Source organism: Drosophila subpulchrella, chromosome 2R, assembly GCF_014743375.2.
Source record: "Drosophila subpulchrella strain 33 F10 #4 breed RU33 chromosome 2R, RU_Dsub_v1.1 Primary Assembly, whole genome shotgun sequence".
In the NCBI taxonomy this organism is placed as follows: domain Eukaryota; kingdom Metazoa; phylum Arthropoda; class Insecta; order Diptera; family Drosophilidae; genus Drosophila; species Drosophila subpulchrella.
Genome location: NC_050611.1, coordinates 17,662,568 through 17,684,487, shown reverse-complemented (window position 1 = coordinate 17,684,487; position 21,920 = coordinate 17,662,568). Strand labels below are relative to the sequence as shown.

The 21,920-nt window shown below is 39.4% G+C and overlaps 1 protein-coding gene and 3 non-coding genes across 8 annotated transcripts; 1 reads left to right on the top strand and 3 right to left on the bottom strand.

Annotated features, from left to right (window-relative positions):
- Positions 1-1,179: 1,179 nt before the first annotated feature.
- LOC119550369 (dnaJ homolog subfamily B member 6) lies at positions 1,180-21,625 on the bottom strand. 5 transcript variants are annotated; one of them, XM_037859011.1, is made up of 8 exons: positions 21,513-21,625; positions 20,945-20,986; positions 4,158-4,344; positions 3,731-3,840; positions 3,321-3,578; positions 2,522-2,728; positions 2,146-2,455; positions 1,180-2,076 (listed from the first exon to the last, which is right to left on the bottom strand). In XM_037859011.1, the coding sequence occupies exons 3-8, from the start codon at positions 4,220-4,222 to the stop codon at positions 1,971-1,973; spliced, it is 1,056 nt and encodes a 351-aa protein (XP_037714939.1). In that variant the 5' UTR covers positions 4,223-4,344; positions 20,945-20,986; positions 21,513-21,625; the 3' UTR covers positions 1,180-1,970. The 5 variants fall into 5 exon arrangements, with proteins under 5 accessions (XP_037714939.1, XP_037714942.1, XP_037714943.1 ...); XM_037859014.1 differs by lacking the exons at positions 20,945-20,986; positions 21,513-21,625 and adding exons at positions 8,767-8,931; positions 9,424-9,595; XM_037859015.1 differs by lacking the exon at positions 3,321-3,578 and having other exon boundaries at positions 21,513-21,622.
- Trnaq-cug lies at positions 6,504-6,575 on the bottom strand. The gene has a single exon. It is a non-coding gene; the product is annotated as a tRNA-Gln (tRNA).
- Positions 19,375-19,446, bottom strand: Trnae-uuc. The gene has a single exon. It is a non-coding gene; the product is annotated as a tRNA-Glu (tRNA).
- Positions 19,639-19,710, top strand: Trnae-cuc. Its single transcript has one exon. It is a non-coding gene; the product is annotated as a tRNA-Glu (tRNA).
- Positions 21,626-21,920: the final 295 nt, after the last annotated feature.

Below are 21,920 nucleotides of genomic sequence, written 5' to 3'. Positions count from 1 at the left end.
TGCTAAGTTTTCTGTTTGCCTGGTGTCTGAGAGCCATAAATCCAGCATTTTGACAGAAAATATGTTACGAATCCTTTTAATTTATTAAAGTAAACTAGCGATTTTTCAACTTCAAACACCAGGCGAGCAGGAAAATTCGTAGGTGGTCAACGATTAGTTTTTAGGGCCTATCTAGAGGTGTGCCACTTCAAAATATTCGGGGGCTTTGTTGCCGATCAGGCGATTGCCCATCTCTAGTCTGCTTAACCTAAACTAACGGTTGTCTTCCAATAAGAAACTGTTAGCGCCCAGCAGCCACCTGCTGAATTATGTTGGCCTGGTGTCAATCTTCAAGAAATTAGCCGTTAAACTCGCATGTGTAGATCAATTTCGTCAGGAAAATTCATCCATTTTAAATTCCTGAAGTACCTAGTTGTAGGCATAAAATATGTTCATGTTTTTTTTTTTGCAAAAAATAGTCAGTTTAGTTTGCATTCCTAATTTTTTGACTGAATATAAGATGTTGAATTTTTGACAAAAATTCGATTTTTTCGCTTTTAATGGATATACTAGAAAAGTATGAACAGGTAAAGGGAAGTGTTTTCGACGTTATAAAGTATGTATATATATTCTAGATCAGGAACACTAGCCGAGTCGATCTAGCCATGTTCGTCTGTCCGTATGAACGCTGTGATCTGGGAAACTATAAGAGCTACAATACTATTCCAGTATGCAGGCATGCAGATTCCTGAGATTCCTGCGCAGCTCAGGTTTGTTTCGTCAGTGTGCCACGCTCACTTTAACGCCCACAAACTTCAAAAAATCGTAAATATGAAAGATAGAGAATTGGGATTTCAGATTTAAATAGATTTAAACTACATACATTTAAAACTAATATCCTTAGTATGTATTCTAGGTTCCCCAAACAAAAATGATACCCATCTAGCACGATAGAAACGCTTGAATTAATTATTTCGCTTCTTTTTATATTTAAATTTTCATGTTTTTTTTTTGTTTCTTTTATTTTCATTATGGAGGCTCTACTAAAACAAAATTATTAAATTATGGGCGATTATGTTACGATTAATTTTGTTTGTTTTATCCTCGAATTCGTTTTGCAGGTTATGTGAGAATAGTCTTAAGCATTTAAAAAACGACTATACGCTAGGATACGGCATTAAAATTAATAAAAAGTTTAGGTTATGAAATATTTATAAACATTTAATGTGATCCTTAAGGATTTTATATGCTTCAAGTCGTTCATTTCATATCCTTTACAATGTACAGAAAAATTAACTCGAAAGCCATTTAAATCATATCAATTTCGTTTATCTGTTTATATTCCTCTTTTGAGTTTTCAATTTCCTAGTAAGTATTGTGGCAACTTAAGTGACTAACGATACATACACGAAAAATACATAATTATACCCCCAAAGATATACACCCGAAACACACTCGCTCCGAACAGCTCTATAAGTCTGGCCCGCCCTAGAACTTAGTGGCTAAATTGCTTAAGCGCTTAGCATTTTCAGTTTTAGTTTTAGTTGATCCTGCTGCCGATGGTTTTGGCTTTATTCCACCGGTGCAAACTATAAATTTCGACAATTCGCTAGCACAAGGAATTTTGATAGTTCATATTTCTTTATCCCCTTGTTCCTCGATGTGGATGTTAATGCTCTGCTTTTGCTATTTCTGCTGATTGGTGAGCTCTGGCTTGGTCCTCCGCTGGCTGCTGATCCATTTATGCTGCTGTTCGTTCCTTCCATTAAAAGTAATTTAATTCTAATGTAGAACAAAATGGTTAAACGTATCATATATATCGAAGCATTCAAGAAATCCGAGTTCTTCTTCTTGCGGTGTGTTAATGTTCTGCTTTACATTTATGACTTTTTCTTTGTTGATTTTTGTTTGCTGTTATTGGTTGTGGCGGCAAACGCCGGTGCAGATGCTGATATTGATATATATATATATATTTATACGTGGGGATTTTATTAATTAGCTATTGAAGAGAGCTTTTGGGAAACTCCATTCACAGTCTTTGATTTAAGGACATCATTTTCATATGAAAAGACCGTTTCCTTGCCATTTTCGACCACCCTGAAATGGTTAAAGATGGATATTGTTTAATGGAATGAATGAATGCATGGATTAATCACATTTTCCTACCGCTTGGTCATCAGTTTCTTGCCATTCAAAAACACCGTCGAGGTGGAGGTGCGCTTCACACCGGCGCTTGGGCCACTGGAGATGTGGGTGACACCGCTGCTGCCATTGCCGCTGGTCATCGAGGAGAACGAGGTGAAGCCGCTGGTGGGCATGAAAAAGTCCATCATGGAGTAGTTGAGCATGGGAGCCCCGAAGGGGCTGGCCAATTTGTGCTGGTGGTGATGATGGTGGCGAGACGCTCCGCTGCTGCCGCCATGGCGTCGACTGCTGCTCGAGCCGCTCGTGCTGCCATTCGAATATCCATTGGTGTCTGTAGAAAAAAACCACCAAAGATTAGTTAACACCTTGAGCTGATGTTTCTTTTCCCATAACTTACCTCTGAAAAAGTCGGCGAAGGGCGAGTTGACGCCAAAGAACTCGCGGAACACCTCCTCTGGTGGGCGGAAGACGAACGGAAAGCCGCCCATAATGTCGAAGTCATCGAAATCGTGTGTGTTGTAATGGTGGCGGGCATGTGACCGACTCTGGCCACGTTCACCCAGTCCATCCTTGCCGTACTCGTCGTAGATGCGACGCTTCTTCTCTGTGAAAAACAAATCGGAAAAGAGGATGAGTCAAGGAAATCAGGGAAATTGAATGTGGTTAGTAATTAACGCTCGAGCAGCGGGGAGTTAGCTTAGTCCTAACATGGAACCAGTGATGGGAGGGGTACTATATATTCTCTTTACCTAAGTTACAAGATATTATAACTATATAGACGTGGGATTAGCTAAAAGTAGGTTTTAAACTCAAAATGTGCATGTTTTTACAGTTTAAAAACTACTTTTACTATCATTATCTCTTTGATAAGATAGATCACACCTTACAAAAAGAAAACTGAACTTAATAAGAAACTTCCTCTATCAAATTCATTATTTTTTAATGATCTTACGTTGATATTTTAACTTTCTTAACTCAGTTATTCATTGTAACTAGGATAGGCCCTGGTTTTTCTTGCTTAGAAGCCTAGAAAAGTATCTATCTAAGCAAAACCAAATATATAGAGCCTCCCCATCACTGCAAGAAACAGCATTTAGTTGCAAAACGTAGGAAACAAGAACAGAACGACGTGCGCCAGGATGTCAGTCAGCGAAACCAAAGTAACCAAAACAATTGCAACTGCTTCTGGCCTTTACCGAACAACTTGTGGAACGGAGTTCCCTCGAAAATGTTGCGGAAGGTGAAGGCCTGGTAGCGGTTGCCGGACCGTCTGCCGGCACCCGATCCGTAGCCCGAGCTCGGATAGTAGTCGTAGTCGTAGTCCCGACCGTAGGACGAGGCTCCACCGCTACCACTGCGGTAGCGGGAATAGGAACTGCTGCTGTTGCTGCTGCTTCCGGTGGTTGAGGACTTGTGCAGCGTGGCCCGGGCATCGTAGATCCTGCGCTTACGGGCTAAACACACAATAGAAACTTAGCATTCGTTCCGTCACATCTTACAGATCACGGATTACGGATCACTGATCTCGAACAACGGAACTCCCCCTTTTATTGTTTATGGGTTCGAAGAAGTGGTTGGTTACTTCTGTTCTCTAGCAGGAACTTACCATCGGACAGGACTTCATAGGCCTCGGACAGCTCGCGGAAGCGTTTGTTGGCCTCGTCCAGGTTGTCGGGATTCTTGTCTGGGTGCCATTTCAGAGCTAATTTTCGATATCTGTGGATAAAAAATATTGTAAGTCAGAATATAATGTAAAAAATATACCCATCCCAAACTTATAGAACTTTACATGTAATTTAATAGTTTTAATCAAAGTTTCTTTCTTAATAACCAATTTGACAAAATGGAACCCTTTTCATTAAAACATTAAGTTGATTAATCAAAACTTATTTGAAATACTGAGGAATCGTCTTTCTTAAAGGGGGATTCACCCTAATACATCGCTATAATCAGTTGATTATGGCAATGTCAGCTTTCGACCGGATATAAGCTTCGCCCCATGGTTCCCAATTTATTTTTATTTATTTACTTACGCCTTTTTCACTTCACTGTCGGTAGCTGAGCGCGCCACATCCAAGACCTTATAGTAGTCCACCATTTTACCGATGTGTTTTCGACTTCTTGGAGGCTCTTTCTGCGCTTATTTTCTCAGTTTCTCGCTGGGCCAGCACAAATTGCAATCCAATGCGTTTATCTTTCGGTCGGATCCTCCTCTGGCTTCTGCAAAACATACAAACAATTAAAGAGGCGTGTTAGTTGGAGGGCTCGGACATATAAATGGGGATTCGAGTGTACCGTTTGGGGCAGTCAGCAATTCGACAGAACTAAATTTCGATTTTGTTTTTGATCGTGTGTTGCAGAAAAAGCAAAGGCGAAATAGAAAACATAAACAAATTGAGGGAGCACACACACGAATGGGAGTAAAGCAAAGTCAAAGACAGCTTGGTTTGCATGGGCCGCCGACACTTTTCAATTTTTTCGAGTTCAATGTCGTTCGAAAACCCCATTATGCCATCGCCCACACACGCAAACTGTGGGAAAGAGAGACCAAAGAAGTACATGGAAAAAAACACAATCGTCAACTAAAAAACTTATAGATCATAGATCTGAAAAATAATATTGATCCCAATATGATATGATGGTTCACAAATAAAAGATCATAGTTCCGAACATAATAACATTATAGATCATATGTCATGGTGTAATATTATGATATTAACTATGATGGTTAGAATACTCAATCTATAATAGTTGGTTGTTTATTTGTTATGTTATTTAAATGTCATAATAGATCTTAAAAATAATCATGGTCCCAATATGATATGATGGTTCACCAATAAGGGATCATAGTTCCAAACATAATAACATTATAGATCATATGTTATGGTATAATAATTTGATAATAGTTATGCTGGATAGAACACCCAATTATGATATGATGGTTCACAAATAAGGATCATAATACGGAACATAATAAACTTATAGATCAAATATTATGTTATAATATTATGATATTGACTGGTTATATTGGCTGGTTAGAAAATATTATTTAGCTTATTTTCGTTTTTTTTGGGATATCGTTTAAAAGGTTTTAACGGATCAAAAGTGCGTACATTTCCAAAATTACTAATGATCCTAGCTAACTAAATGTATCATTTACTTTGATTTAATAGTAGTATTACCATTGCTTTAAGGTATACCATAGAACGTGGATTTCAAACCAGATTCGAGATTATATTAGGAGAGTCTCAGTTGTTTTAGTTTCTCTATAAGAAGTGTAAGTTTTCCTCCGTGTAGACAGAAAGAGAGGCCAATACAAGGCGCGTGTGTAGGGCGCTCAGTTAGCCGTCCATCAACTTTTGGGGCAAAGTTGCTCAAGCGTTTTTCGCCCCTCTCGCTGATCTCGGAACCCTGATCTCACCTCCCCCCTTATTTCGTGCAAAATAGTCGCTAATTTTATTTAATTTTTATTGTTGTTGCCGCTCGTTGTCATGCAGCCCCCTTGACACAATTTGGCTTGATTTCACGAGCGAGTGTTTTTTCTTTATCAAACATTACAGCGGGCAATTGTCTGTTTGTTGGCTGTTGCGGAGGAAAGTGCTTGGCTTGAATTAGCCCTGCGGCCAAGTGACATGACAATTTGCATTTTACACACTCGGCGGCAATCTCAAACCGAAACTGAACTCCAAAACTTGTTGTTCGACTGACCAACATCGATGGGTGTTGTGTTTATGTTGCTCTTGGTGTGGGTTGGTTGTATCTTGAGATTCGGCTCGGTTCTTATGGGCGGTTCACTCGATTTGTTCGTGTTTATATTTTTTTTTTCTCACATTTTTGTGTGATCTAATTTATGGCTTTCGATGGGGTGCGTGTGCGTAGCGTCACATAAATTTGCCTATTAACGCAAATACACGCGTTAAAGCAGAATGGATTATAGATATACTATACTATACGTATTAAAATATGTGGATATTGCTTTAAGAACGGAGCAATAGAATGCATTTCAAATATTTAACATTTTAATAATTCGTTTCATGTAAAATATTATAACATTCGTCACAAGCTATTATATTCTTAACGGTCATTTACTCATATCAATATGGATTATTTTATACTGGCATGTAAGTTTTTTTTTATTTAAAAGAAATGAAGCTGTTCTTGAAAAAGGGGTTTAAAGTTCTCCTTTTGCTAAGGATAGATAATACCGCAAGCCAAAAACTTATGATGCAGTTATTCTTAGAAGTACCTATACCTAACAACCTAAATGTTAGAAACAACTGAATGTGCTAAAAATCTCAAGATTTTTGATAAAATTACTTTTAAAAACTCGACTATAACATTTGACCTGGTAAAATAAGAACCCCTAAGAAGCCAGGTTCAGGTTCCACCGAGATTTGAACTCGGATCGCTGGATTCAGAGTCCAGAGTGCTAACCATTACACCATGGAACCACCGTATTGGCCCTGAGCCATTTTCCTTTTACTGGTCGGGAAAATCGCAGTGCGCATGCTGCAAACAGGTGCAAAAGGGATGGCGAATGTGCGTCCTTGGTTACCGTTACAAAGGCCCCTGAACTTTCAAGGGGGCGGTAATTCTCATGCAAGTTCGAATCGCAATACTTTACACTTTTACACTTTCGGTTTCAGTTTGTGCATTTCCTTTTGAACAAAACAAACAAATATACCTCATTCGTTAGGATTAGTGTTCTCATATGTTGCAATAGATTTAACACCACCCGAGAGATTATAAATACAAATCGAAATGAATTTTGCAGGAAAAAGAAGAAATAATATAAATAAATTTAAATGAATTCCCCTTTTATTTATACAAACATGTACGAACATATGTATAGATAGCTATAGCGTGTATAGAAAACTAGAGATATAGACGGGGTGTGTGTGTGTGCTTAGTTTATTCGCTTTACGGCCACGAATAGAGTATATACCTGTTGACATATTCGGCAAATTCTAGGTCGTAGGTGTAGGAACTTGTAGCATTGTCTAAAAGCAGCAAATGACGACGAGCCGCGACTGCCGCTGACGTTTCTGCTGGCCAGCCATCCGCATGACACACACGTCAGCGGAGGAAGTGGGGGATTTGGAGGAGGTGATGGAGCCAGGTGGACCAAGATGGGATGCCAGGGAGCCAGGGGGAACAAAGTGGTAGACCTGCTTGGATTTCACCGACAACCGCCACCGGCTGTGACTCAAGTCGAATGGAATCGTTTGGAATCGCTCGCAATCGAACTACTGGCTATCTGCGAGTCTATATCTCGTGGCAGTCACTCAGCACCTTGCCATCGTTCTGTGGGCGTCTGCGGCATTTAAGGCATTTGCCGGTTCTTTCAGTTAGCTATAGAGGCCAGTAAATTGCCTTGCTTCAACAATGAGATGCCCTCGCAAAAGCAAAAGATTAAATACGGCTAATCCCAGCTTTATAAATCCACTACTTTTCTATGACTTCAAGAATGCCCTTAACCCTAAAGTTTTTATAATACTAAGATTTAAGGAGTGCTTAGATATGGCTTCCTTTTTATAGCCCACTCTTTTGACACTTTACGACTTCATTACCCCGAAAATATGCTTTATCAAGAGGTAGTGTGACGAATTTTAATATATTATGATTTTAAAGTGTCAGTTAAAAGCAATAATATTATATATAAGTACGTGCCTGTGGATTTGTATTGTAAAATACGTTTTTTTGACTTGAAAAACTCTTAAAACTCAATAAAACTCTATAAGAAAGGAGATAGAGAACTTGCAGAAGAGACTCCCGAAATGTAAATGAGGAAATTAAGGCAACACGTACAAAATCGTCAATCGGAACTGGTTTTTAAATATCAAAACCATTTCATCACAGGGATGATTCACAGTGTGAGAAATTCCGTTACAGATTGTTCTTTACAGAAAACGACGTTATAAGTGTAAGGTCACGCAACTGATAAAAAATCCAATCACTTCTTAAATAGTGAATCACTGTATTTTTCACCTTTTTCAAATTAAGTAATAACAAATATTTGTAAGCAATGAGGTGTTTTGATCTACATCGTCTGGGCAAAACTGTAATTTGCAAGACAAAGAAGGTTAAGATACGAGTGTTCCAGTTAGTCATGGTTGTTAAATAATTATTGCTTACAGTAAACGGTTCTTATAATCACCTTAGTTTAACTAACCAAGTTTTTTTTAACTTGGAACTTTTTTTTTTTTTATTTAATACTGTCTTAACGTGGACAACAAATAAATGTGACTTGGGATTTGGGTTTTTCATCTATGGCAGGCTAGGAGAGTGGATCGATGGTTTCAAGCTTACAAAGTAAAATGTATTTTATAGCTTTATTTTACTTTAATGAAAGAAATTATTATATTTGTATCATTAGCCCCCTTAGCTTTATTTCTTACATAAGCTAGAAGACCTAATAATTTTATCAGATCTTATAAGAAATCACACGCTGCCTATAGAAATTTAAACAACTTTTTAAACTTTTTTATAAACGTTCCTTTACACAAAAAAACTTTTTCGTAATATTGACCCATCCTATTAAAAGTTTTGGGGTTTTTATTGTTTGGGAACTGTATTTATATTTTCCCGGTGTAGCCCACATTATTTACCTCCACTCAACCCGGTGTTTTTTTATTTATTTACCCGTATCGTATCGGATTCAAGCAGCTTTAATCACAAACTCGAGGGACTCCACATGCGACAAGTGTGTTTTTAGCAGAGACGGCAAAAATGAGCTGCCTACATGGGGTAGTCGTAGCTCCAAACCTGAAGTCACTCCAAAAATTATGTATGCGTTTAGTCTGCGGTCTGCAAAAAAAGCGATGATTGTTGTTGCTATCTCTGCCGTGGTTTTATGACTGTTGTTGTTGTTGTTGTTTATGCAAATTACATCACTGAGATTTTCCTCACACTTTTCAATTTGTTGTCGCTTCGATTAAACTTGAATTGTGTCACCGCATCGATGATAAGCAAACAACAAGGCGGAGAAACAGCGATAAAGTCGGATAAAGAAGGGGAGGTGGAGAAGCCAACAACAGTTGGTTGCGTGTTGTTTCTTCTTATCTCTTTCTCTTCTTTTTGTTACATGGGAGATGATGGTATTTTGGTGCTAATTTTGCCATAACCTACATACACACACGTACTTTCTGCTGCAATCACACAAATCAAACACACACACACACAATCTAGCATGCGATAAGAAAACGCTGCGCATTTATATATATTTGTACATATGTATATTGAGCTTGATGGAAAGTCACGCAATGAGCATTGCACTCGCACTTTTTATTATATATTTACATCGATCGCTTTTTTAACCAGCAATGGCCAATTTCGTTTTTAACTTAATGCTACGTTTGTACTGATAGTCGCAACTGCACATTATAAAACAAAAACACGGAAAACGCAGCGAGCTAAGAAATGTTAAATTAACAAAAAAAAACTTTGCAGCCGTACGCGGCAATGAATCGTTGAGAATTGAATACAAAGCCAGAAAAAACGCGCAGATCAAAAGAGAGAGAGACCGAGAGAGAGAAACCAGCTGACGGCATTGCCATGCTTCAATTTCTGTGTGTTGTTGTGGGGGAGCAAAAGCCAAAGAGAGAGGAGAGAAAGAGAGGGAGAGAGAGAATGAGAGAGATTTTACCACCCCCACCCATTGTTATTGTTGTACCCCCACCGGAAGTGCGAAAAACCTTATCTCCGCCCCCTCACTATCATTAATTTATCTTTCGGGCACTTTCCTTATCAGCGAGTGCCTTAAATTAAAGGCTGATCAATTGTTTTTATTGTTCCACCGGTTAAGTCCCCTTTTCCAATGTGATTCATCTTCCAGTTTCCGCCGAATTGGTTTCTCCTTCGCCTAGACTCATTCCCATATTGATTGGAAGGCTGAGTAATGAGCCTTGCTTATTTAAATAAAGATGAGTTTTATGACCAAAGTTTATATCGTTATAAAGGCGGCAGAGCGAAGCTGAATGTAAAGACGACAAATTTAAATATTTAATTTTAGAACTCTCACAACACGAGTCGTTGACGCCGGTCAACAGTGGTTGACATTAAGAAAGATTATAATAGATCCGAAAACGGATTGACATTACTATAAAAGTTTGGAAAATTTTGTATCTAACAAGAAAAACTTGCTTACAAAAAATGGTTTCTACTTCTTAATGTCCTCTTAGGTACTCACAAAATAAAACTCAGGCTTAAAGAATTACATGGGGCTAAAAAAATCTAAATAACTTTAAATGCTTAGACTATAATTCCAAAACATCATTTGATTAGACCAATAATGTTATGTATCCATTGAAACTTGTGTTCTTCAGATCTTTTTGATCGTTATCCCTTAAATACGAAAAACTTGCTTAAAAAATTGGTTTCTACTTCTTGTGGTAAAAAAATGGTTTCTACTTCTTGTGGTCCTTGCAAAATAAAATTCAGGTTTAAAGAGTTACAAAGGGTTAAGGAAAATCTGAATAAGTTTAATATGTTTAGATTATAATTCCAAAACATCATTTGATTAGACCAATAATGTTATGTATCCACTGGAATTTGTGTTATTCAGATCTTTTCGATCGTTTTTCCTTAAATACTTATAATAATAATAAAAATACTGATAATAATCCCTTGTGTATATTTAAGAACCTTTATGTAGTCATTTGCATTTCCTAAAAACCCTATATCGCTCAACTTTTGACCCACTGTCCCAAGACAACAGCAGGTGGTGGACGAGAACCGAGGGAGGTGAGTGAAATGTTGTGCGAAAAATGGTGAAAAGTTTATAAATTGAAATTTTTATATAGCCCCACACAATCCCAACACAAATATTTTGGATGTGTGGGAATTTATTTTTAGTTGGGTGGGAAGAGCGAGCGAATTGGTCATAAGTATTGCGGAAGAAAAATATTAATGCAGACCAGAGAAAACCAAAACATTGACGTATTTTTGCGGGCTAGGCCAGGGAAAATAGCGAGCAAAATGAAAGAAATTGGAACAACAGGGTAAACGGTCAGTAATTATTACGGGGAAAATAACACAAATTAGGCAGGCAGGGAAACAAAATGGCAAAAGGAAAGTGCTCGAGAGCAGGGAAAATAAACCAAACAAAAGGGAAGCCAAGGTGGAAATTCGCCAAATTGCACAATTCAAGGAAAGGGAGGGAAAATCTGGCGGCGACAATGCAATGCCATGTGAAGCAATCGACATAAGACCTGAGAAAAGCCGCACACAAGACCTAGAAATAGAAACGTGGGCGTGGGAATCAATCTATTTATAAGATCCATGCCCGCAGCTTTCCCACCTCCCCCCCCCCCCCCCCATTCAACATGAAAATGTGTTGTAAGTGTTACAACAATAATAATAACAAAACCGAATGCTGATTCATCCGCAGCTGGCGGTTCCCCACTGGGCGAATGATTTTTAATAGACTCACTTGGAACTCTTGTAATATCATCAAATCTATTGAATATTTAGCCCAAGGGGGGCTTGCCCCCTAGTTTGTTTTTGGGATCACTGCACCATATCCGTATCTGTATCTAATCAAAGACCTATTTTGTTTGTTCGCCGCATAAATAAAAAAATCATTCCAATGTAAATTTCGAAATGATCTGTGTAATTTTTGTGGCCGCTGCTAGATTTCTGCGGTTCCAAATGAAAAGAGGGTGGTACGGATATGTTCGATGGGCGAGGTCTGTGGTCATGTTTGCTTCGTGTGGCTTTTCAAGTCTATAACGAATTGTCTTGAATCATCAAAAGAACACAAGTGACACGCCCTGGATAAACCGAGTTTATAATAAGGGGAAGTACAAGAAGTTTCTCAAGAACTCATCACTATGTATGTTAAACAATATATTATTATCTTAATCCAAGCTAACGAATTCCCAAAAACTGATTGTTAATAAATAACAGATTCTAGCTAAATAGATACTCGGAAGAATATGTAAATATTTTTCCGAAAAGTTAGCTTCTTGTTTATATGACGGATAAATATTGGCCGACCATCAAGAAGTTGAGGAGCCCTCTGATCTAATACAATCATGCCTTATGTGTAAATCCTTCTTTATTGAGTCTACCGACTCGCCCCGTTTGTGCGGGTGTATAAAAACGATCGTGTCCGAGTCATGCAGTCATAAAACACCGAAAACTAAATAAGGCAAGTCGAGTTTAATACCAAGACCGCCCGACGGTGCTCGGTCACATAAAAACTACCCACCACCGATCGAGAAATAAACCTGTAGCCCGAGATCAGACAGACAGCCGGTGGTGATGATCTCAATGTACGAGGCTTGATTTGTGGAATCATCGCAGCAACTAAGAAGACCCGACATCTCTCTACACGGGTTCAACGCTTCCTTGTGCTGCCGATATACATATACATAAATCTAAGCCACAAGTGATAGCCATCTCCTCTGTCCAGCCAGAGCTACTGTGCAGCTAGTGCACCGAAAGAAATTGGATGGTATAGGATATAGCTCTATTATAGGTCATAGCCTTGTAAAAATACTAAATTAGAAGGTTTCGTAATATTGGTTATAGGAAACATATAAATATAAAATGTACCTACTACATACTACTGCAAGCAGAAGCAGCGCGGTATAGATTTTGATTCTTCCGCCGCTCTGCCGACACACACACAGCATACAGTGGGAAAGCATGCTTCTGCTGGTAAAAATGGAATATCGATAAAGTCCGTCGACAAATAAGAATTTTGATCAAGGTATTAACATACATATTATTTATTTTCGGTGTACTGGACACTGCATCTAGATCAAGTCCGGTAGACAATGTGGACTTCCACTGGATGCCTCAACTGCCTGAAAGTCAAGCCTGGCTGCTTGCTTTTGTGTGCTTTTTTGTCGAGTGTGCAACTTGGAGCGTATGTTGCATTGACAATGAAGTTATTAAAGCGCAAAACCGCAGACAACCAACCACCAGGGGCTATTTTTCTTTTAGACGGTTTTGGGGCGGAAACATGTGATTAGCCTGCACTAGGAGAAATAAAAAACGAACTCTGTTGGCTAACATAAACTATACGTCTCGTCATCAGTCCACACCATTAATCCTCCTGATACTATACAAACTTTTTATTAGCGAAAGTAGGAAATCGTCAAGACCCCCATCAACACAAATCCACTCCCAAATTAAAGGGTAGTCTGATTGATAGCTTTAATTGGAGTTTTGTTTTGAGTTAAGTTGCTCAATTTTGTAGCAAGTAGCTAAATTTACCAATTAGATAAACCAACAGGTTAGGGAGAAAACATATATGGCCCACGAAGGTGGGTTTTCCGAAGAACCAACCAAGTTAATTTGATATTTGTGTGTAAAGCCACAGGTGTTCGCTGTTCTTAAGAGCCGCCAGTCACGTAAAGATTTTAGTGTCTAGCATTCGCCGCATGACATTACTTTTTCAAGTTAAGAGCCAATTCTACTTAGTTATAAATAATGGCAAAACAATTTGTGAGCTCTATAAAATGTTTAAATTAAGCACTTGAGCTGCAAGTATAAGCTAATCAACTAAGCATAAGATGAGAGGTTTTATTGTGTTTTATAATGAGAATATAATTGTATTTCGTTAGTTATAAAAACTATTATTATTAACCCAAGGCATTAATTAGTTTTAATAGTATACCACTACATTAAATGTTTATTTGTCTTTTTCTATGACGACTAGAAAACAATTTTCGAACTCTCCATTAGCGCATCAGCAACTTTTGAAGACCCCACTTAAACTTTTTCCACTTTTCTTTATTACTTCATCAAAACTTTGGGAATACTCTTGGCACCCCTTTCACCCATTTGAATTTCCAAACACTCAACTCCGAGTACAACAAACTTTGGGGTCAATCGGCGGCAGTGACGATGACTTTGTGAGTTGCTTGCTCAGCTAAAATGGAATAAAAAATTCGAGACAGACGCCGCGTCGTCGTAGGCAGCTTTGTATCCGAGGTTTATGGTTTCTGGTCTTGGTCAATTCGAAATGGGCCTCTGCTTCCCAGTTAAAGACCCTGCCCCAATGATCTCTGACGCTCACGCTCAACCAACTCTTTTTATAGTTACGGATCCGCTTTTTTGTGTTTGAGTGGGTTTATTTGCTTTAGTAATTATTATAAATAGTTGGGAATTAAAGCCGTCTAACAAAATGAAAGCTGAGAAATGGCGCCCGCAGTGAAGAAACGACTGGCAAGTGGCCAAACGAGACCAATTTCCAAAGCAATTTAGTTTAATTGAATGCAATAATCATAAAAAGTAAGTAGAGCGCCTGGCCAAGACAGTAAATTTGTAATTGAGAAGTAATTGCTTGTCGCACAAAAAGGTAATTTTATTTAATCCACATTGTTGATAGGCGCCTATGGGAGAGCCCCATACTTAAAATGGAAGCTGCAACGTTTAGTGATGGTGCAAAATGCCTTTTAGCCACTTTGGTTTCTTTCGCTTTTTTTTTTGTCTTGGCCAATTTGCAATGAAGAATCACGCTTGGGATCGCGACATTGAACGTGACTCAGGGGTAAAAAGCATCTCAGAAATGGCACGCAAATCGGAGCGAAAAAGTTGAGTTGGCAAATTAAATATATATGCGAAATCATATAAATTATTATTATACCTCCTGTCTGTGGCTCTAGAGCCAGTTTCAGACAAAAGATACTGGGATTGACGCATCATCGCTTGCCTCTAATTAATGGAAATAGATACAGCTAGAGACTCAGATACAGATACAATGAGCAATGGCAACTCTCAGTCAAACTGCTGCGCCTCATTGAAGACCTTCGCTCTTCGGCTTGACTTTACTCGGAAATCAAATCGAATTGAATTGAAACCATTTCATATCTCAGTACCCAGACCCATTTGATGCGTAACACGCGCCAGTTGTACTCAACTCTCTATAACACTAAGTACAGCGATATCGTGCTAAGGTTAAATTTAGTGTAGAGCTGCAAATGAATTCGATCGGAAAGCCAAGCCAGAGCGAGGCTGCTAATGAGCCAAGTCCACTGGCAATATGAGTGCCGTAATCTTCGGGTTGCAATGCCAAATTCTTTAGAATTTCAAGGGAAGAATCTGGCGGTGAAGTAAATCAAGCTAAGCACTTATGTATATGTACGAGCGAAGCTTTAAAAGAGCTACAGAAGCACAAAGACTTTAAATGACATCATTTTGAGATGTTAAGTAGGAAGATTGGGTACTCAAAATAGAAGCTGCTTGCTAAGAGTCTTCAAGAACCCCTAACTCAATGCTAACTTTTATTTCAACTTATACAAATATTTATATTATGTTCTGTAATGTTGTTATGAATCTCCTCCAATCAATTTATTTAAACGATCAAGTTCATTACCCCTGCTGTTCGAATAGGCCTAACGAGCTCCACCGGGTCTTAACCCAATTAATAAATTATATTTTCTGGTTCCCCCGACACGTGTAAGCGATAACGATGCTCCCTAGGCTTTCCCACACAATCCCCGGAGAGAGAAAGCATTAACTGGGTAACATGAAGATGGACACGGGATATGATTATGGTATGATGGCACGATGGTATGATGGCTGTATCTGCGGCTTAGTGGATGCAATCTCTCCAAAACTCTTGAGCGGGCAACAAGTGCCGCTCATTAGGCGGACCGCAAACAAGGCGAACCGGTTAATTTAAATAGCCGGAGATGGATATGAAGATGGAGATGAGGCTGAAGACGAGGCCAAGAAGACGCAATGATTGATTTACCAGCCACAGTTAGTAAATTAAACGAACTGAAATTTACAAGAGACGATTTATCGGTGGATCCAATCCGCAGTTTCAAAGACGCTGACAGCCAACAATTTTTATGTGCGCTTCAAGTGCATCCGGACATTCATTCATTTATCTTCATGGGCCCCAAAAACGATTCGAAAAGAAAAACAAAATCGCCTCAATGGTCGAATACCCGTTTTTGGTAATTCATGAAAAATCATCAGCCGCAAAATGCGCAGTCAAGTAAATGGAGCGGCTTGAATTGCTTTTGGATTAGCCAAAGAGCTAAAAATAATCGACGGCACCACAACACAAATTAAGCCCCATAAGGTAATGCATTTGCGATATGGCGGGATCGACTTGTATGCCTGCTTTTCACTTAAGATAGAAAAGCCTACGCTTCACTCGGTTCGTAAAGAGCTTGAAAATTCCTTATTGCGCTCGGTTTTCATTGTTTGCAACTCATTTCCACTCTGGCTCATTGTCTGGATTCCAATTGATTGGTTCCACATACGATTGATATAATAATGGATTGAAGGTGTGTGCTATGCGACCTAGTTAGATCTGTAGAAAAGGATTTTCTACCCCATTGGAATACTTTGTTTAATTATATTTCTACTTTAATGGTTTCTTATGTTGTTTTCTCTTTTAAAATCAAAGTTTTCCTAGTTTTTTTTTATTATGAACCTTTACTTCTTTAGGCTAGATCTCGATGATAGATCGCCTATCCGTTCCATTTTCACTTCTCCAATCAATTTCATGTGCCATGGGCGCAGTTTGTTTAATTAACCAGGGCCTGCAATTTCCACAATGGCTTTTGGCGCTTTTCATTTCGCCAGTTTTGCGCTGCCATTGCTCTCGAGTGTGACTTCTCAAGCGTGTGACCGGAGGTGAAATTTTTATTTCTGATTTTTTGGCATTAGACCCGCCAAGCACTGCTGCAAAATGCCTTTGAAAAAATGGCGATAAATGTGCGGAGATACGTTACAGACCGCGTCGCGTCGTCTGGCCGCTTTAAATGGACAACTGGGAGTGGGTCACAGCTGCAGCTGCTGCAGATCTTTGGATCTGTGGTGCAGCCTGCGGCTCACCGAGACAAACGGAGCGATTATAGGGACCCAGACGACTTGGGACCACTAAGCCTGCCAACCAAAAAACCAGTTCGTCTTCCCAGCCAGACTCTCCAGCATTCGATTCTTTCATTCGGAGCGTTAATATTTCAATTTATTTATTGGACATGCGTCTTCCAGCATCGTATCGTATCGTTTTCGAACACTTTCTTTATACTGCTCGGTTCCCCAGATGTATCTACATGTGTCGTGTCTTGACCAGAAACCCCAATATCTTGGCCTCGGACTCGCCAGCACGCAAAGCCGGGACCGAAAATGTGTGTCAATGGCCTTTGGGGGCCCTTCTTTTTGATTACTTTTTGGGGGCGGGGGCAAAAAGTCTGGGGCGTGTCCCATGCGGATTTTCACTAAAATGAAAATTAAGAGTGAAAACGGTTTGGGTTTCTGTATTTCTGTATGTTTTTTTTTTGCAACAAACAAAGCGAAAGAGGTGTGTACGCCGATTCCAACTGCAGGCCATGCATGACCCGCGCGTATTTGTGCCCCATCCTCTAGCCGTCCGATTGTCATGCTAAATGGGTGAAGTGAAACTACGACTGCGATTTCGGACTGGCGGGAGCATTGGCCAACTCCCCAAAAAGAGCCAGTGTCATTGCCTGTTTTTCTTTTTTTTTTTTCTACTCCTACTGTCAACTGTCAAACGAAATTTACACGTTTTCCTTCTTTCCAGCTGCACCTCACGAAAGTCGAGACCTGAACAAAGAAATGGGGAGTGCGTGAGGCTCTTTTAACTGATTGATTGTTTTGGTAAAGTTTGCATGTTAATTGCCTTTATGGTGGCGATAGACGACAAAGCACACTTAAAAGTCTGAAGCCCCATTACTGAGTTCGTTGGAATTTTCTTTTATATCAGCAGTCGTGTCAGTACGACTCATTTTCTACAAATTAACATCCAAAGAGCTCCCCATGGGAAAGACAATGAAAATGAAACAAGTGGTGACTAATGTTGGGACACAATTTCTCAAAATACTAACGTGTTCTTTATCCTCATGATAAATTACAAGTTGGTTTTAAGTTTCGAAGACGTATTTTAGTGTAGAGACTAGAATCTACTTTGAGTTTGACATGAGGACGAGAAAATGGCTTAAGGTGCTGGTTAAGATCATAATATTATACCGTTCCGTGGGCACAATTTCTGATTTCAAAGAAACTGTTAAGTCTTAACGTTTCTTAACTATTCTATAATCATTGAAAATAAGTAGAGGAGGGTTAAGCAATCTCATCCTCGGGAAGCGGAACGGAAATGGTCGAGGCTGCCCCAAACAATTCAATTAAGCCTGCTCCTCTTGCAGATCCGAACGATCGGGCCCCATCGGAGTTTACTTGGGCTCCTACCTGCTGGCCCGGGTGGCAGATGCGAATTGAAAACAGAATCAAGCAAAACAAACAGAGCTTAGACAGCTCACAACAAACAATGCGGTCGTTGGACGCGCAGGCGCGCAGCGGGGGCGCTTAATATGCAGCCAGCGTAGCAGGAAAGTCGGGTGAGCAACTCGGAGATATATACCCCATACCAGTACCCATACCATCCATACCATATAGACAGCAACAGCAGCAGCAGCAGCTGGCGTCTTTCGTTCTTGCTGTCGCTCAACTGATCAACTGGTTTAACAATAAAAACAAAGCTCAGGCGGCGTTGGCGTTACTTTAACGTTTAGCAGAAACCAAAAAGTTGCTGTCTTCTCTCACACGCTGCCATCGATTGTCGGGGCTTGGCTTTCTTTGAGGAAAAAAAAAAACACAAAAATATCAGAAAACATACTCACATAGAAACAATAAAAAATGGTAATTTGTACGCTTTACCTTTATCTTCGCTTCTTGCTCAATCGTACGTCTCACACGCGCTTCTAATGCCTGGATACGAAACATAAGCCCGTTCAACAAACAGGCATACTACGGATGATGATGATGATGATGGCATATAAAAAGCTACACGAGTTTTTCAATTCACTTGGAAAGTGGCAAGAAACTGGCAGGCGGCATGCATCGAATGGGGCGGACACCAGCGAAAAGTGGGCGTGATTGGCAACAACAATGGCTCACTGTTTTTGGCTCTCGGCTCTGCCACACTTTTGATGAATTAGCCGTTTTTTCCATCCAGCTACGGAGCTTGGAAAATTGAGTTGCAGCTGCAGCACTTGATGGAAAACGCCTGACGGGGGGCCGAGGAAGTTCATTGAGCCGGATCATACCCAGCTGAGACTCATTAAAACACCACTTGAACCACGCTTCGTGTTATACCGCCTCTAAGTGCAGGTCAATAAGTGGAGTAGTTGTCTGATTTTCGACTCTATACCAATTGATGCCTTTGTGCGATGCAATCGGAGAGAAGTGGTTGAGAGAGCTAGATTGATGGGGCTTGTAAAGCAGGGTAATTGATTTAATTACAAAAAAATAAAAAAGTACTTCCCATACCGGGAATCGAACCCGGGCCTTCTGGGTGAAAGCCAGATATCCTAGCCACTAGACCATATGGGATATGTTCTACATTCTGCCAACTTATATAATGATGCTGGCCTCCAGCTACTTGAAAATAGTATACATAAGTATACTTCCAGGAATTTTGTGCCTTGTTAAATATGAAATTTAAAATAGAAATTTGCCGCAAGCGACTTGAAACATGTGCTAAGGACCAGAATAGGAACACGCTTTGACCGCCGTTCACTCAAGTCCCATATTGTCTAGTGGTTAGGATATCCGGCTCTCACCCGGAAGGCCCGGGTTCGATTCCCGGTATGGGAAACTTTTTTGCTTCACTTTGTTTTTTTTTTATTTAGTATTAAAATTTATTTTTAATTTTGTGTTTTAAAATTCAGTTTCGCCTTAAGTTGTACCAGTTATCAGCAAAGCAAGGTATGATGCAAAATCTCCCACATGGTTTAGTGGCTATGATATCTGGGAAGAGTTTTTTTTTAATTTTTTTTGGTGAAATGAGTTTCATATTTTTTTAAAACTGGTCTATGAAGTTATGTTTACTTATAACAAGCAACATGGGAATTGATTTTCCCCGTTGATTTACCACCGCTGTATATGCATATATTATAGACCTAATAGCTATCGGTAATTACTAAATTTATGTTTGTTTTGGCTTTTCTTGTGTGCTTTCTTTGTATTTCTTCTTTGCAATTGCCTAGCGCCACCCAATTGATGCCAATCGGACACGCTACGAAATAATTTGAGCATTTTTTGTAAGGGGAAAGAAATGTCGTTGCTTTTCGTTGGCCCCAGTTGTCAATTGTTGATGCCCTGTGCTTATAAAGAGAAATAAAAAACCAACTAGGAAAAAACGGTTTTGTTAACGACGGGCAAAAGCTCAAAGAGCCAGAGTACTTAACTTTTGTTAAACTGAAAATTAGGCATGCCCAGCATTGCAACATATACTGGAAACAACAGCAACAACGACAATAGCCTGCCGCTAAACGTGTGGCAAGCGAATGGCAACAACAATAAAAACAGACACAATGCCTTGACTGAGTTTTTAACGTTTTTTCTTTTTTTTTTAGCTGTAGATACGGAAAATTGCTTTTTCATTGTTGGAGAAACCAATGTTTGTCCGTTTGGTTGTTGTTAGATATTTTACAAGCTGACTTGGCAAACGGAAAATCAATTTTTAATTGCAACAAATTTGAGAGAGCCTGGCTGCGGGACAGGCAAATTGCGAGCTGGCCAAAAAAGGCAAATTAACGTTAGCGCTAACGAAAACAATTGGCATTTTGAGTCAGAAACGAGTTTAACGGTATCGGGCGGCAGCTGCTGCTGCATTATTTTATCTTTTGAGGAAACACGCCGCAACATGTCAAAAGGGGACAGCAACAATATGTCAAAATCTCGATGGGCAGAGCAATGAACCGTTGTAATTAGCATACGGCCGTGTGCGTGCGTGCAACAGAGAGGACAATAGAGGCGCACTTTCGATTATTGAACTTGTCAAAAGTTTCGTGCTCATTTTGTTTATAATTTTCGTTTTTCTGCTTACCTTTACTTTTAGCGTTGTTTTTAGCTGGAAATCTTCTGCTTCCTGTGTGGTGCCGAACCGAAAAAAACAAGCGTACAATTAATTTCATTAGAAGTATCTAACAAATGCGAATCCAACACGATATAGTAAAACTACAAATAAGTGTGTGTAAACAAGATAAGACCGCGCGTGTGGGAGAGAGAGGGGGATACACGTAAAAGAGAGGGAGAGAGAGAGGCGAGAGAGACGCAAGTTGTTGACGGAAACTCCTGCCGCAGCAGCAACAACAACAAAAACACGGCGACAATTACAGCGCTTTATTGATTTTTTACAAAACAACTAATCGAGCTCGAAGCGTGCCGTTTCCATTTGAAATTCGCTATCCAGCTTACTTTGCAATCATTTTATGCATAGAAAACAGCACAAAAGAATTTTGCACACACCAGCACACAAGCTCAAACGCACACACACACACGCGCTGCGACTTCAATGTCAACTTCACTTATTTTTTTTTCTTATTTGCTGCCTTTGTGCATTTTCATTTTTTTATAATTATTTTTAGGTGGCCAATTAAGTGCACTTGAATTACCGTCAATCCGCACAAATCCACGCGCTTGCAGTCGAAGAACACAAAATTCACCCGCTACTACTTCGCTTTTGGCCAAGCGCGCTTTTTCCACAGCTGATTATAAACGCCAGTGTTCGAAAACGCCAACTTTTGTGGTATTTGAAGTCGCATTTTTATTGGTATTAAGTTAGTATTAAATTAAATTAAAATACTAAAAATCCCGCAGAAAAAGGTTAACCAAAATTCAAATCTAAAAATTATACCAACTTCGGTAAATGAAAGAAATTTTAAATTTCACCAAGTAAATTATAGGTCTCCATTAATCAGCACAGACTATGACTTTGAATCATATCATTATATCGTCATATCATTATACCATTCAGGATGCTAAGAAATGGATGACGAGGAAAATCTGAGCTTCCAGGAAGA

What these genes read in the sequence shown, in the direction of transcription:
- LOC119550369 (XM_037859011.1), bottom strand. Translation starts at nt 4,222, where the DNA reads ATGGTGGACTACTATAAGGTCTTGGATGTGGCGCGCTCAGCTACCGAC. An exon ending in CTTCGCCGACTTTTTCAGAG is followed by an intron (nt 2,456 to 2,521) that starts GTAAGTTATGGG and finishes TTTTTTCTACAG; the next exon opens with ACACCAATGGATATTCGAAT. An exon ending in AAGAAACTGATGACCAAGCG is followed by an intron (nt 2,077 to 2,145) that starts GTAGGAAAATGT and finishes TAACCATTTCAG; the next exon opens with GGTGGTCGAAAATGGCAAGG.